The following is a 16,389-nucleotide window of genomic DNA, read 5'->3' as shown; positions in this document are numbered from 1 at the left end:
GAAGAAAGCATGGGGCGAGAGGGGACGCTGATAAATCAACCGGCTTTAAAAACGCTTCCTGTGGTGCGCAATTGTGTAATATTAGATATTAACCATTTCTTTGTAAACACAAAAGAAAAATTCGTACACTGTGAGTTTTCATAAATTTGCATGATGTAGTCGCAGATATTCTTTTGCCCTTCTTAAGTTTAGAAACATTGTGGGACCAGACGATTTAATGCATGTCCAAAGCGCTTCACAAGTTGTTAAAACGTGTTTAGGATTGGGCTAGCTGGAAATTCATTTTTGCGAGACGGGCACAGCTCTCGTAAAAACCGCCTGCTCTCGCAAGAGCCCAAGTTGTCAGGTGGTATCAGATAGTAACTTTCGTCTAAATTCCTATGATTGTGATGTCGCCGTACAATTTTGTTTTTTCGGCTAAGTATTACTGACTCGATCTGCAACCAGGTTTTCGACTCGAACTACGGATAAACAGCGCACAGACAACCGTCTAACAGCTCTTAGTCCCGATAATTTTTTGCCTTCAGCGTGGTTTCTTTTCGCAGTCCACGTGAACACAAACTTGGCACGACTGCAGACGAATTTCTAGCTCAGTGCCGTTGCCTCACGCAAGAGTAAAGTATCATGCAGCGAAAAGTACAGAGTCCAAAAGCCTCCCTTTCCCATCCCAGCGGATTACATTCAAAGAACGTGTCGGTGTGTCGTCGCCCAGAGATGGAGTATAAAAATGAGCAAGAAAGCGGCCCACGGCTTTCGCTTCTTCTGGCGGTGCCGCGTCGACGGCGAGGAGACACAAACCGCTTTCCGCAGTAAAAACGACTCACCGCACTGTCGTGCTTATCCGAAATTCAGCGTACTGTTGTGTCTGCTCTGCTCGCGCCGCGCTTCGCGTTGCCCAGCGATTGCACAACTCGCTCGTTCGTTGCGGCGGCAGAATATCAGCACCGTTTCCTCGTTCGCCCCCTCCTTCACGCGCCGAGAGGCCGCGGCGCGTCGTCCGCCGTGCAAAGAGCCGAGGCAACTTCCCTCTCCACCGGCTGCTCGCACACGCGGCGGCAGACCACTTGGCAGGCAGTCGACGCCATCAGACGTAGGCGCCAGCGCACAATGGATCCGCTGAGCAGCGAGCAGACGGCCGCGTACCTGGCTTACATCGGGGTGGCCAGGCCCCGCGCCGCCGACTTGGCTTCTCTGCAGCTCCTCATCGAAGCGCACATCGAACGCATCACATTCGAGAATGTCGACGTCTTGCTCGACCGGCCCATCGAACTGGACGCCGACTCACTCTTCTCCAAGATGATCGAGCGCGGTCGCGGCGGTTACTGCTTCGAGCTCAACTCGCTCTTCGCCCGCCTACTCGAGGCCCTGGGCTACCGGCTCCGGCTGCGCATGGCCCGCGTTCGCAGGGGAGTAGCCCCCGACACGCCGCTCACGGTCAAGCAGCACCTGGTCCTCATCGTCGAGCTGCCCGAAGGCGAGTACCTGGTAGACGTTGGTTTCGGTCTGGCCAATCCGTACCTGCCCCTGCGCATGGATCAGAGCGCGGCCAGCGCGGATAACCCGTACGTGCTGAGGCCGTTGGAAAACAGCCACTACTGGCGACCGGGCACGCTGGAATTGTGTGTGCGCGGGCGCGAAGACTGGGTGCCGCTGTACCGCCTCGAGGTGGAGGACCACTACTGGTTCGACACCAAAGTGTTCAACTGGTACATGTCTACGCATCGGGACTCCGTCATGCAGCGCTTGCTCATGGTGGGGCGCTCGGACGGTGACACGCGGCTCACTTTGTTCAACGGCTCCTTCAGGCGCCGTCCGCGCCACGCCGGCTACGACGCTGTTGAGAAGCGGGAGATCACCGACGTGGACGAGTTGCTGTCGGTGCTGCAGAACGAGTTCCGCCTGCGCCTGTGCCCCGAGAAGGACGTGCAACCGCTGAGGGCACGCCTGGGTTCTCTTCTGCAGGGCTCTGGTAGCAAGTAAGCCGCTGAAAGCGACAAAGACAACTAGAACAGAGCAGACGCTATTGAAGTTGTGTCAGTACCTACCCCGCGTTGTGTGTTTCAACCGTGTCGTGCGCGTGTGTGGTGCGGTTCTCTTGTGACCGAGCGGCTGGTTCTGAACTGTTTCTGTGGTGCGGTGGATGGTGCCATGCCTTAGCCGACCGGACGTTCGGCCACGAGTCACATTTCTGGAACATCACCTTACGATGGAACGTCACTCTTTGCTTCCTCACATCAGAAGGAATGATTGTTCGCTCCGCTACGGAACACAGTGCGAACGCGGCACCTTTTGAGCTGGCGCTTCACTGATTGAAACTCCTGTAATGGCAGCCTACAAGCCGCTGTCAGATATGCGTGCAGCAGATGTAGTTTGCCCATTCTTGTTACACATGTTATTAGCATTTACTAGTTTCCCTAATGAGTACCTGTGTTTATATTCACGTGTTTTTTTGCGCATGCGTGATCACGTGTGCTTTACTCCTAGTTCTCAGCAGCTGATACGCGTTTCCCCACAATGAGGATCGCGGTGAGCAACAGCATGCATTTGTTAATTTTGCTGAACAAACTTTTTTCGAACCGCCTTAATATCAGTACTGCGGTGGCCACATGTTGTGGTGGCAGGTGCTCTTCCCGCTGTGTAAAACGGTGTGATTTCAGTTCACCCCCATGCACAGCTCCTTCAGCCACCCAAGCCAGCCGCGCCTCCCAGATCAGTTCTAAATAGTCATACTGTGAAAGCTGTAATGGGATAAGGAATAAAGCCAACTGCAGTATACTTTTATTTCTGTAAACACTGAACTAGCTCATAACCCGTGAACTGACTGAATGCATGTGTGAAGGAAACGCGTTCCTGCTATCCACGCCAAAACTTAATCCTTGATTTCAAAAATGATGTGCGCAAGCTCGGTTACTTAAAATTTCTCCACAACTAGAATTCACTTAATGTACAAGGTCACCATATCGAGACTGCCTAGGATGCATGTTGCAAATGATCACGAATAGAAGTGCGTGGTCTCTCACTTTAATGAATGGAATAAATTCTAGGATAACTCAAATCAAAATTGTCGTTTCATTCGAATATTTAGATACGCTCTACACTGTCACTCTTTTAACTCTCACAAATATTCCATAAAAAAATGCCCACATACATTGCCGCTTGAACTACCTTTGCGCATGCTCATACGACAATTTAACTTTCAAGCTCACCTTCACTGTCTCTTGACATCAGAACTTTGAATGATCTCTCTGACCACATCGCTTCCATATATAACCACCAATATTTCCACGAGAAGCTACAGAAACATCGTAACGGTAAAATGGATCTTTCAGCCCAACTTGTGCAGAAAAAAAAACACATTGTGCCCTTGCGCGATTAAAACTCACCTGCAACATGTAATCGTTGGAGTGGTATTACGATGCATCTTGTTTAGAACTAAAGTTTTTGTTTGCAACATGTTGTTCTATTCCTTCTGTGTTTATGCATTGAATGTTACCCCCCCCCCCCCCCCATTTCATTGCCCTCGCTGGTATGTAAGTAGGTGCGTGCGAATAGTTGCAGAAAGAAAACCAGCGCAAAGGATGGAGACACAGAACAGGAACACAGGACGACGCTCCATCTCCGTCCTTTGCGCTGGTTTTCTTTCTGCCTTTCTGCAATCATGTACCGACTCGCCCAGCTCTCCACTCTGCTGAATCATCGGCCGAAACCGAATCTAATACGAGCAGCTAAGTGGCTAGCGCGGCGCTACAACTTGTGGGGTTAGCTGTAGCTGTCGAAAAAAAGAACGCTTATCTGCACTAGGTGGGCACGTGGTTTATAATAACACTGCAAACGTCACGTCATGCGTATATCAAAAAGTTAATTTTTGCTACTGCTGATGACGGCGATTAAACTAGCGCCCCATCTCAGCCGATGGGAGGAACGAAAGTTATGAGCCGTAGCCCCCCATTCCGGGAATGAAGGCGCAGTTTGCCAGACCAAGCTGGATATTGTCGCGTCGCCCAGCATTGGAAGGCCATATATGTGTATGAGCATCGTTAACGCTGCCACACAAATTGGACAGCGGCACTCAACGCTTAGAACCAAAATACGACGGTATGCTTTTCGCGATCAGAGATTCGGCCCCGTTTTCGAAACAGACATGGAAGAAAAGTACGGCGTTCCCGACTGGAACTTTGCGCCTATTATTCGAAAACTTGAGATCGTGTTCGATTACTTTCGAACAAATTTCGACGCGCGCTATTCCTATTCTAAAGTTTCGAATATCCTTACGCCCATACCCGTAAGGAATACTGAAAAGCGCTGGGATAAGCACGCGAGCGGTGCGTGGGTTGCCCAAGCGCAGACAGATAACTGTCGCCGGCCATTATCTGATTTCTGCATCGCACCACTTCAGACAAGTGGCGAAACACTCCGCTGAGCTAATGCCTTTCACGATGAAAACACCTAAATCGGTGGCAGTGTCGACAGTTTTCCTGCTAACTGAGAATGAGAGACCAGCCGACCAAAACGGGTTGCAACAATCTGGTTTGCAAGGCAAGAGGTGTGGTGGGCTGTGTGCTCACACCTTCGATATTCGAAGCGCAAATGAGGCGGGCAAATGCACAACACAGACGGCAGTCTCTCCCAACTATATATATATATATATATATATATATATATATATATATATATATATATATATATATATATATATATATATATATATATATATATATATATATATATATATATATATATATGGCGCTGGTGAACACTCTCAAGGATCACTTACACAAGTAAACAAAAATACCCACGAAAGCAGCATATTTGACAGCCGTCGCCGTCGCTCAGTTGGTAGAGCACTGGACACTATATTCGGAGGTCGTGGGTTCGGATACCACCGGCGGCATGGTTGTTTTTCTGCTGCTTTATGAGTAGTTTTCTTTAGGCGACAGATTAAGCGAAGTATGATTCTCCCACTGATCAGCACCACAAATTTAAAAAATACAAAAATAAAAACAACATTCCCCTATGCACCTTGGCTTCGGTGACTGTTGGATTCCCTTATGTGTGTATATATATATACAGGCTGCTACACCTCACACGATTTTTAAATTTTCCGCGTGGCATTGTCAGCAGCGTAGTACGTGAGAATAAAGGTAAGGCGTGCTAACAGCAGGATGGTTATCTGATATTGAATGGTTAACTTTTTAAAATATTACTGTTAGGCTTCTTAATTTTGAGAGGCATGTAGCCGACCGCTATTAATGTCCATATCACATTTTTGTAATTTCAGAAAGAAGTTTTCTATCGGCGCTGTGGGCCAAGAAATTCTGGCTCCATCGCGCCAAAATGCATGCGCTTTGGAGAAGCTTGCGGGCAAAGCGCCCTCTCCAGGGCACGTAACTCGTGGAAATAGCCAAAACTTGTGGGGCCACAACGCCGAGGGCCGCCGCGTTTATCGAATTTACTTTCGGTGGGCTACACGCCTCTTAAAAATTAAACAGCCAACAAAGGTAACAGTTAAAAAGTTATTTATTATTTGTTAACCAGCCTGAGAGTTAGCACGTCTTAGCTGGATTCTGATATATACACAGTTGGCAATGTTATGCTGAAAAAAAAAAGGCTCTTCTAACTCAAGAAGCCTATTTTTAAAAACTGTGTAAAGTATTAGGTGAAACTCCATGTATATATACATGGCATAATGTCCTCTTGTATCCCTGTCCACGCCTTTTGTGCCCTTTTAATGTAAGATCGTGGTGCAAATGTAAAAATGTTGCCTTGCGTCTACAGATTACAATTTTAATTCACTGCTGAAAATTGTGTGAAGCAACGTTCTGCGCGGAAGCTCCGCTACTAGCACTGTATCTCCACCGTTTGGCCATATATCGGTACATAATAATAATAATAATAACAATAATAATAATAATAATAATAATAATAATAATAATAATAATAATAATAATATAATAATAATAATTTGTTTTATGGAAAGGAAATGGCGCAGTATCTGTCTATATATCGGCGGACGCCTGAACCGCGCCATAAGGGAAGCGATAAAGGATGGAGTGAAAGAAGAAATGAAGAAGAGGTGCCGTAGTGGAGGGCTTCGGATAATTTCGACCACCTGGGGATCTTTGACGTGCACTGACATCGCACAGCACACGGGAGCCTTAGCGTTTTGCCTCTATAAAAACGCAGCCGCCGCGGTCGGGTTCGAACCCGGGAACTCCGGATCAGTAGCCGAGCGCACTACCACTGGCGGGTATATATCGGTACACAAGCCATACTTTTCCGTCTCTTGCCCGCCCCCCAGTTTGGCACCCTCGGAACAGGAAAAATATAATAAAATCAATCTCCCCTCTGTAACAATTCACGGTTATGTGTGTAGTATACCACTGTGCACATTTGTTACTGCAAACAATGCTTTTTTTATTTTAAAACAAACTTATTTTACTACAGAACCGATATTCTGGTTTAGCCGATGACGGCCATTTTAGTGTTCATCCACTGATTGGTATAATCTGAAAATAATTACTAAGTTCGAAATACAGGGAAGAATAGCAAGTCAGAGTACTGGTAATGTCATTGAGGAGACATAAAAATATTTATTAAGTCCCACTGTGGCGCATTGTGAGAACCGCCAAAGCAAGGACACCTATAACACCATATATAGAATAGAAGCGGCATAACAGTCAATCAATAAGCGCAAGGTAAGGTAAGGCAAAAAGAGGTACAATATGCAGAAGAACGAGCAGGCGCTAAAGGACGGAGGAAGCCTGAAAGAAAGCAAGAGGAAACTAGCTAGGCAAAAATGATATTCACGAGAGGATAGATAAGTGAGGCAATGCCGTTACCTATATTAACAAGATGGTTAACGTAGACAAGGAGTTCTTTGCATATATCTTAGGAAACTATCTATGCACTCTTCCTCCCCCTCGTCCAGAGCGCGGGCTCGCTCGCGCAGATGATAACGCTTTCGGCAACCGGCCTGCCCAGCAACGTCGACAGCCCGCTCTGCCGGCTCACCAGCGGCGGCTGCCGGGACCTCCAATGAATGTGGATCACCTTCCACGCACATCTGGTGACTCTGGACGACAGCTTCGACCTACGAAATGCCGCCCACACCGGCTCTGCACTCCTGCCTGTCCTGTCCCTCCACTTCGCCTTGCCGCTGCACGCCCGTTGTTCGCGCCTGGTTTTCGGCAGAATCTTCTCGCCACCAAGTCCGCGCCTGCAATCTCATCCGGTGAGCTCCTCCAGCCGTGTCAGCGCTCCTTCCTTCCTCGGCTGCCCTGCCTGCCTGCGTTTTATGCCAGGGACCCCGTTCAGTGGCTGGTGCTGCTGGACTCTCACTCTCATTTTTTTCTTTATTGCCTGGCTTTGGCAAACTCAACAAAAAACACACAAAACACTATGTACATACGACACTGTCGTGGTCAGCCAGCATGAGTCTGGCTTCGTCATACTAAAATTCACGAACCATACAGAGCGGCTCTAGCCTCGAGAGCCACTCGGGAGGCTCCGCAGCGGCTTTCTGGATGGCCAGAAAGCAGTCTATTCTTTCCCAAAAATAAATTCGGGCAGGTCGTGCGTCTTTGTCATAAAAATAGCCTGTTCCGGCGGGTAAAAGACGGGGGCCTGGCGCTAGGGCACCTCTTTTTAAGGCAGCTGGTGAACCGTTTTTCGTTTTTTCGCGATGTCTCAGACCCATTCTTGCGCACCGTGTGCCAGGTGAGACTGCGGCGATTGCTGCCCGAGTTTGTTGTTTCCACAGAAGAGGTCGCGGGTGGAATTTTTGGTTACTACAAAGAGATCGTAGCAAGTGTTAGGTTTCTTTCAGCGCGTTTTTCCAGCGATTATTTGTATAAACCTAAAGGAAAAAAGTTGTACCATGATCTTTGTGATATTGTTTTCCCAGGGCCCATGTACAGGGCCTTGTACAGTGGAGGTCTGGGAGGTGATGTTTTAGAAAGGGTGAAGAAAATGCAGGTGCCACCAGGAGTAAAGACCTTCTTTTTTAAGTTACACACCGGGACACTACCAGTTAAAGAGTTTTTGGAGGGAAAGGATTTATTTTTACCGTGGGGATCGAACTGCTTAATTTGTAAACAGCCCGAAACTATAGACCACGGTTTTTTGCATTGCTGGGAAGGGGTTTATTTTTGGGACGTGTTACAAAGGACAATAAAAAAGAGCTACCACTTGACGCGCAGGGAATTCGTTATTTAAGCAGTGATAATGAGGATGGGGTACCATTTGACCTCATAATGCTTCTGGACTCTCACTCTCATGTTGTGTCCGGCCAGCTGCTGCGCTATCAGCCCGCCAGCCGCGAACTGCCGCCCAGTCTCCTGGCAAAACTGCTGTTGCCGCCTCCAGTCATTTACGCCGACTTCAAAAGGGGCTTGAGGGCGTATTTTGGCTTGGAGCTCCCACCGAATCTCTGCGCTGCCATTCGGGGCTCGGACGCTGCGCCGCCTCTCACCTCGCGACCACTGGCCTAATCTCCCCTCATAGCTGCTTCGGCTTTCCCTCTACCAGCTACTCCACCGGAGCCGCTCCCCACGTTGGTCTCTCCCAAGTTTGCTCCACCTGCGAGCTCCTGTCCGAGGGCGCCTCCTGCCCAGCCCTGCTTGCCAACTGTGGCGCCTGCCTTGAACCACAGTGAGCCCATCTGTCTTTCCTGTCGCGAGGCACGCATGCACGCCACACCTAAGCCTTGACGCGCATAACGCGCCACCCGAACCGCCTGTCACGCATCCTTGCCCACCTGGCGCCTTCTCACGTGACTGTGCCTCTGCGACGGACTAGACAGCCATCGAAGAGCATGGTGGCATGCTTGCGCCCCGTCCAACACCGCCAATGGACTCAGCAAGACGCCTTTCTTCCCATTCCGACCGCTACGTCCCGGACTTGTGCCCTCTGTTCCCAGCAAGCGGTCTTAACGCCACAGTGGGCTCACTTTTGCCGTCGCCCGCTTCGACCACTTCCTTCCCTACACGGCAGCCCGAGCTCCACGCAGCAGATCTCCAACCCAGTGTCATGCGCCGTCGTTTCAACGTCGCCAGCGGCCGGGGCATCCCCTTCTCTTCTAAGGCGGCGGTTTTCGTACGCCATACGTTCGCCTGCACGGCCAGCGCACATCGCATATCGCTCGTAAATCCCGGCGCCGGTGCATTCTCGGCACTGACATTTCTTGGCCATCTTCAGCCCCACTGCCTGTCCCATAATTTCAGATTATACGACTGGAGCGCACCCAGCTCGCAGCCAATTCGTGAATGACTATTCCCGCCTGTTCACTCCGTCATCATTCTCGTCTTTTGGTTTCCCTCGCCCTTTTTGAAGTAGCCAGGCTCGGCCGCCCGAGTTTTATCCTCCGCCAGGCGGCCTTCACTGACCTAGCTATGTTCTGATCCAGCCGGGGCTACCGGGACCTTCAATAAATGTGAATAACCTTCCGCAAGTGCAGTAGTGGGCAAGGCGGCACGATTGGTTATAATTTTGGTGCCAACCAACCATCGAGCCACCCACAGTAACCTAAGAAACTCTAATGCGACCCTCAGTGGATCGTAACCTTTATATATCTGAGGTTGACAAACTCAAGTCCGTTATATCCGAGGAGGTACAAATTAGTTATAACCACGGTCAAGCGCTACTTTTTATATCAGAGGTAGCTCACGAAAGTTCGTCGTACTCAATCAACGCATGGAATTTCAATTATAGCTACAATTAACACAGTAAAGCTCGTTATGTCGTTCTATATCTGAGGTTAAGACGCTACAGTTCGTTATATCCAAGGTATAATATACGGTATAGCTCGCATATGTAGTAGTATACCAAGTTCGTTCGGTGGGCAAATTGGTACTTGCCCACTGGGGCATGTGGGCCACCTTCCACTGGCTACACTTACTCACGGACGGCGGTCACCATTTATGCTTGCACTGACGACCCCTCTAACGCTAACGCATTATAAGAAAAAATTAATGTGCATGGATTAGCTCAGCTAATCCAGGCCATACAAGCAAAAGCTTTCAGCGTTCAATTGTGATCACTGGCGTTGACAACGTTCTAGACGCCGAGGATTTTGAGGAAAGGAAGGGCGCATGCGCTATACTCTCACCGGCTGCTATAGACCGTTTACAGCGCGTAGTTCTTCCGCTTGAGACCAGATAGCGCCACAGCCAGGTGTGCTCGTAACACTGCGCTATTGCGGACCTCGTAAGTCGTACGCCTCGACGCAGGAGTGCAAATATCGCAGGTGGCTGCCGAATATGTTCTTTCTACGAAGACGTGGGAAGGCAGAGGAAGTACGTGCTGTGTTGTGGATTACAGAGAAGTGCGACGGAAAGTACAAGGTGTGGGATAAGATCATTTGCGAGCTTCACGGAGCCGAACTGCACAGGGACTCCCCTCTTCGCACCCGTTCGCCATGCACGTCAGCCAGCGTTATAGATAGCCAATATAGGAAGAAAGGTTTCGTTTTGGAAAATCTGGGAGTTTAAGTGCACAACACAGCCGCATGAACAAGCTGGTCCGCAATCAAAACCGTCACTTCGTGCTTTCAGTTGCGTCTGCGTGTGTAGCTAGACCTCATTGCTCGTTTAAATTATGGTGTGCGGTCATTAGTAACAGGAGCACCCGATGACGAACTTGGAACGGTAAAGAAGGATGACTTAAGCTCCTACATACCGCTACTGCAGATTGTGCAATGCACAGCCATGCGAGCGGACAACGCTTACCGTCAGTCCGTGTATTACATGACGTCATGGTGATACAGTTGAACTTCGGTCCAAGTAGCGCGCTTTTCTTGGACCATATTCGGAATAAAGCATTCGCGTTACAGCTGCTGTTCTTGGTGGACTTCCTCGTGGTCCATGCGAGACAGTCACTAAAAGTGACTCCGCAGGCAAGCGCTCAGAGTTAAGCTTATTACTTACCACCAACGAGACCTCGAGCATTTTCATGTTCGCATATCAAGCGTAGAGCGTAGCACAATTTTGTATGTGAGGCTGACATAACTGTGAACTTCATGTTGTAGTAATGCGGTGTCATGCGCGCGTTATAACAATAATATCGCGGAATCCTTCTAGACGACTGCGCGCCATCTCGTGAGACAGCTTGATGCATGGTACTGATTGATACCATGATAATTACTATTCGTGTGGCTATTTATTTTTGTCCCTTTCTGTGTTGAACAGAGCAGTTGAAAATATATTAGGTCAAATAAGCACTGTTCACAGGTTGTACAGTCGTGAGCAAAACTGGTACACAGCACGCAGCCGGCTGCGGAGCTCTGGAAAACTAGTGTTCCTGTATATGCTCCCGCAAGGCCCCGCGGGAGCATATACAGGAACACTATGGAAAACTTCATTGCAACGCCATCTAGCAACAGCTATCTGGGATCGAGACAGCCGTGGCGGTGCCCCATTTTATCTACTAGAATTTATGTTAGCTCGGCCCGATGCGTCGAGCTCCTTCTCTCCTGAACCCTCCGACGCGATAAAAGTTGCGTGGGTGGCGTTTTCTTATATTTTTGTTTTCATTTCATGGTCGAGATAAGGCAAAGGCATGACCGGCGCTCGCCGCGCTGTGATATCGCTGCCGTAATGGTCATTCCCGTGACGTTGAGTCGACGAACAAAAGGCCATGTTAGTGGCGTGCAATTTTAACTCAACATTAGTACGTACGGTACTGCTGCGGCAGCGCTCGACACCCCGAAAGGAGCCTACTGACATGCCTGCAGACAAGATGGGTCCCCCATGAGCTCTCCTGACCCCTTCTTTTGCTGTCGGTAGATGGCGTTTCGATGCAGTTTTCCTTAGGGTGCCTCGATTCCCGCTCGCCTCGCCTCCGCTTTTTGGGTGAGGACACCCTTTGTAGCACCCCGCGCCGCCGTTTCCCCCTCGCAGCGGCATGTTGGGTCACACGCGCCGGTCGCGTATAGTGCGCGCTATACATGTGGCGTCGTTTTTGTGCGGTTGCGTGGCGACTGCAGTGATGCGAATAAACTGTAAATTGACGCTACATGGTTGTTTCGCTCTGGGCAGCAATATTCTACCAGTTTTGAACGTTTCTTGCATGACGCAGTTGCTGCGAATGCACGACGATCGAAAAGTTATGACTGGCCGCTGCGTTCCCCACTCACTGGCTACACTCAAAAAGAGCCTGCGGTTATTGGCGCCTCCTTCGTAGTCATAATTTACAGTATCAGGGTCGCCGAATACTGTTGCATTATGCTACATTTTGCTGTCCTAAATTAAAAATTGTTTACTAGATCCCAAGTTTCTCAGGTATTCCAGCAGCGCGGAGGATAATCTGCCGAACATAAACACCCGCTTGTCCAACATGAACTGCGATGACTTTGTCTTATTACTCCGCCATATGTAAAAGATTCCAAGCAGTAATAGGAGAGTTCTTTGCCAAACGATCCGTCGCCACCCTCTTCTGGGACGGACAACTGAGGACATGTCTGAAACAATACGTTCATATTTTCTCGCTTTCTAAAGGCTTGTTCCGCAAAAAAGTTATGCACATGGTCAGTTTCCCTCTGAATAGTGCTGAATAGACGTTGATTGATAGTACGATGGGACACCTTTCTGATTATTCGGCAGAACATCTGTCGTTTTTGTTGGTTTTTCTTGGAAAGAAATAAAAAGAAACGGTTGAGTGAAATTTGTAATTGAATAAGGCAACATAGCAACAACAAATTTCAGTTGCTAAGTTTACAAAAACGTTTGCTTTTCCTTCTGTTCAAAGCATGAAGGAAAAACAATAAAAACGACCGATTCACAAAGGAACCTGAAAAATTTAACTCTAGATTACTGTTTCATTTCAATGCCACTATTCACGCCAAACTCAACTAAGGGGAGTCGGAGCAACCCAGGCCGTCTTTCTCGCTTCAGCAGAATTGTCTGCTCCAGTTGGCATAAGACGCTGGTTTGCCGCCTACCAGTTGCCATAAGACGCTGGCTTGCCGCCTTACTCCATAGTCGCTGGCCAAGGCAGTAGACATCTCATTAGGTACTGGTCCAGCCTAGTTGTAGTAAGTGGTTTTATTAAAATAATAAAAAGCACGGAAAAGATTTCTGCTAACCCCGGCATCTGCCATCGATAGGGAAGCACCTGAGCTGGGGCAGCGGAAATAAAAGATAGGAGACAGAATGGAGAAATGAAATGAAAGACGTGAAGGGACAGAAGGAGAGGATTTGACTCATGTTGAGCAAAAAGACGCGCTGCAGGCAAGCTCTCATCCTCGCTGCTGTCATAAAGAATAGCTGTGCAGCTATTCAGAGAAGCCCCTGCAGGAATTAGGTACTTTGCAGATCAAGGAGCGTTACCATCGGAAGCTGAAAACACTGCTTAGTTTTTTGAGCTTTTATTCAAGTGGTAAACGATAATGACAGCTCTCCATCCGTTGGTCGCCTTAAGCATGATTGACAAAGAAAAGTATGAGCGAGCAGTTTCAGTTTTGAACCTTGCGTCACAAGTTGTCTCGGAACTCAGCATTCGCGTGCGAAAAACCTGGAAGCCCTGCCAGTCAGTCGTAGTCATGTCGACAGATGTCGTGCTGAAGCTACACCTTTACCTCCAGAAAGACTGCGGGTACAAATTTGTCCGGACTGGCAGTCTGGTCCAAGACTGCTTGGAGAATTCATTTTCCGTAATCCGAATGCGCGCGCTTGTGCCCAGCTCACATGATCTAATAAATGCCCTTAAAATTGTGTCTGTGAGCCAGTTTCTAAACGTTCCAAAAATATCTCGCTACAAAATTGACGACAGTGATTATCTAGTTGATTTTCTCTCTCCAGAAATACAGCATGCGAGGCAGTGCGAATCTGAAGAAAATGAGGAGGTCATTGATGTCGATCAGCACGCAGTGTCTTCTATCGAGGGCGAAATACTTTCTAATTTAGGGGGATTCATAGTTAGGCCAATTTTGTCTACTGTGGAACATTGCTTGGTCTGCATTCGCATGCTGACCGCGGAAGAGCCCGGAAAACAGCACAAACCCGTTCAGCTCAAAGAGTTTGTTCAAGGTGGAAAAATTTTAACTTACGCAAGCCAAGAAGTTCTGAAAATTGTTGAGCAGTGCGAAAGGACATTTAAATGTATTTCTGAAACAAGGGATATTAGTCGTGTCAAAAAGCCAATGAATACACCAAGAAAAATGATTATCAGTAGTGTGGCCCTGCCACACGTTTTGTGCACACAGCACTCAGAAATTTTCCAGAAACTTGTTGACCGTTTTGTGTCCCTTAGGCTTCGTATTTTCTCACGATGGATGAACGCACCTGAACTTCCTGACCGATCCTATGGAAGCAAAACAGTAGCAGGCGCAGGCCTTCAGTGAATACAAGTTGCCTTTTGTTTTAGAACGGAGAGCGGAGTGTGTACATTCAATATTGTAACGGAAAACAGGGAGACAGGTCGCTAACCAGCAGAATACAGCAAGCAGCCAGCCAGCCAGCGCGAGACACTTCAACGTCTTCGAAGACACTTCAGCGCCACCTGAGAACACCAGGTGGCATTACTCCCCCTCCAAAAAAAAAAGAAAAACAAAAGCGGGGTTGCAGTATGGGCAGTGGAAAGAGAAAAAAAAACAGCACAAGCACACAAAAATGTACAAGGGAGGTGGGCGAAGGTGTCCCACGCGAAAACTAGCAGAACACTGAGCGTACTATCCATTACCGCGTGAAGTAGGGTTTCATGCGGACAACGTGCACAACCTCAGAGCGGGGTGGACGACGCTGAGGCTGCACAGTCCCGTCAGGAAGAACTTCGTAGGTCACTTCGGTGACGCGGCGCAAAACTCGGTACGGTCCAAAGTAACGGCACATCAGTTTTTCAGACAAGCCTGGGCGGCGTACCGGGGTCCACACCCAAACTTGGTCTTCCGGATGGTATTCGACGTGCCGATGACGGAGGTTGTAGCGGCGTGCATCCGTGCCCTGCTGCCGCTGAATGTGAAGACGGGCAAGTTGACGTGCTTCCTCGGCGCGCTGAGCGAACTGCTCGGCGTCTGGCGTGGTGATGGAGACCGAGACTGCCGCTGGGGAATTGTCGCCATGCGCTGCTGGGCTACGTAGTCCTCGATCTCCCGGGGTCGTTGACCTCTTGGTGGATGGGGCATGTCGATAGGGAACCCCTGCAGCCCAAGCTGTCGATACGGGCACTGGCGATACAGATGACCGGGTTCCCCGCAGTGAAAGCAGAGACGCCGCCGATCCGGAGCACGCCACAGGTCCGTCTTCCGCTGGGGTGATCGTCGATTGTCGATGTAGTACGTGTCGGGGTGTGCGGAAAACAGCGAGCCTTGATTGGACGGAGGAAACTGCGCCGAAGAGGGCGCAGGACGTTGCAAGGCTTCAGCGTACGTTGGACGACGGCACTCCGTTGGTAAAGGCGGCGGGTCAACGGACGGGAACGAAGGTCTCAAGGCTTGAACCTCTTCGCGGACCAGGCTAGCGAGAGAGCCGGCCGTCGGCAGGGGAGCACCGAAAAGCGCCTGGAGCTCTTCGCGCACAACGGAGCGGATCAGGTCGCGGAGAAGACCAGGGTTAGCCCCGAAGGCAGGAAGCGGCTCTGTAAGTGAAGCGGCGAGTACCGGCCGGTCGTAGGTGGTAGACCGCCGCAAGAGCATCTTCTCCATCGTGACCGCCTCCGAGAGAAACTCAGCAACAGTCCCAGGTGGACTGCGCACGAGGCCAGCGAAAAGTTGCTCTTTAACGCCGCGCATGAGATGGCGCACCTTTTTATCTTCGGGCATGGCCGGGTCAGCTCGCCGGAAGAGCCGAGTCATATCCTCCACGTACATGCTTACAGTCTCATTCGGCATCTGAATGCGAGACTGCAAAGCCCGTTCAGCCCGTTCTCGACGATCCGTGCTGGTGTAGGTCTCCAGCAGGCGTCGGCGGAACTCGTGCCATGATGTTAGGGCGTCTTCTCGGTTTTCGTACCAGGTACGTGCACCATCCTCGAGACTAAAGAAGACGTTTCGAAGTTTAGCGGCGTCGTCCCACTGGTTGAATGAGGCCACGCGTTCAAACTCGAGAAGCCAGTCCTCTACGTCTTCGAGCTGACTGCCGTGGAATGGTTTGGGCAGTCGCGGATTCTGCAAGGTGTAGTAGGCAGCAGCTGGCATGACAGGTCGATGGGTGGGTGCTCTGGCAGACTCCAAAAGCCCGTGTTCGGGAGGTAGGCCTTGATTTCTCCGGCTAGCACGGTGCACGGGGGTGTCCACTAGCGAAGGACTGGAGCCCAGGGTATCCGGAGGAGTATGAGACATATACAGGGATCTTTACCCAGCGCCTACACCAAAATATGTAACGGAAAACAGGGAGACAGGTCGCTAACCAGCAGAATACAGCAAGCAGCCAGCCAGCCAGCGCGAGACACTTCAACGTC

At 49.7% G+C, this 16,389-nt stretch overlaps 1 protein-coding gene across 1 annotated transcript; it reads left to right on the top strand.

Annotated features, from left to right (window-relative positions):
* Nucleotides 1-1,107: 1,107 nt before the first annotated feature.
* LOC144098061 (arylamine N-acetyltransferase-like) lies at nt 1,108-1,980 on the top strand. The gene has a single exon (XM_077630620.1). The coding sequence runs from the start codon at nt 1,108-1,110 to the stop codon at nt 1,978-1,980; it is 873 nt and encodes a 290-aa protein (XP_077486746.1).
* The last annotated feature ends 14,409 nt before the right edge of the window (nt 1,981-16,389 follow it).

This window comes from Amblyomma americanum, chromosome 7 (assembly GCF_052857255.1).
Source record: "Amblyomma americanum isolate KBUSLIRL-KWMA chromosome 7, ASM5285725v1, whole genome shotgun sequence".
Classification (NCBI taxonomy): Eukaryota; Metazoa; Arthropoda; class Arachnida; order Ixodida; family Ixodidae; genus Amblyomma; species Amblyomma americanum.
This window is presented reverse-complemented; position numbering and strand designations above follow the sequence as displayed.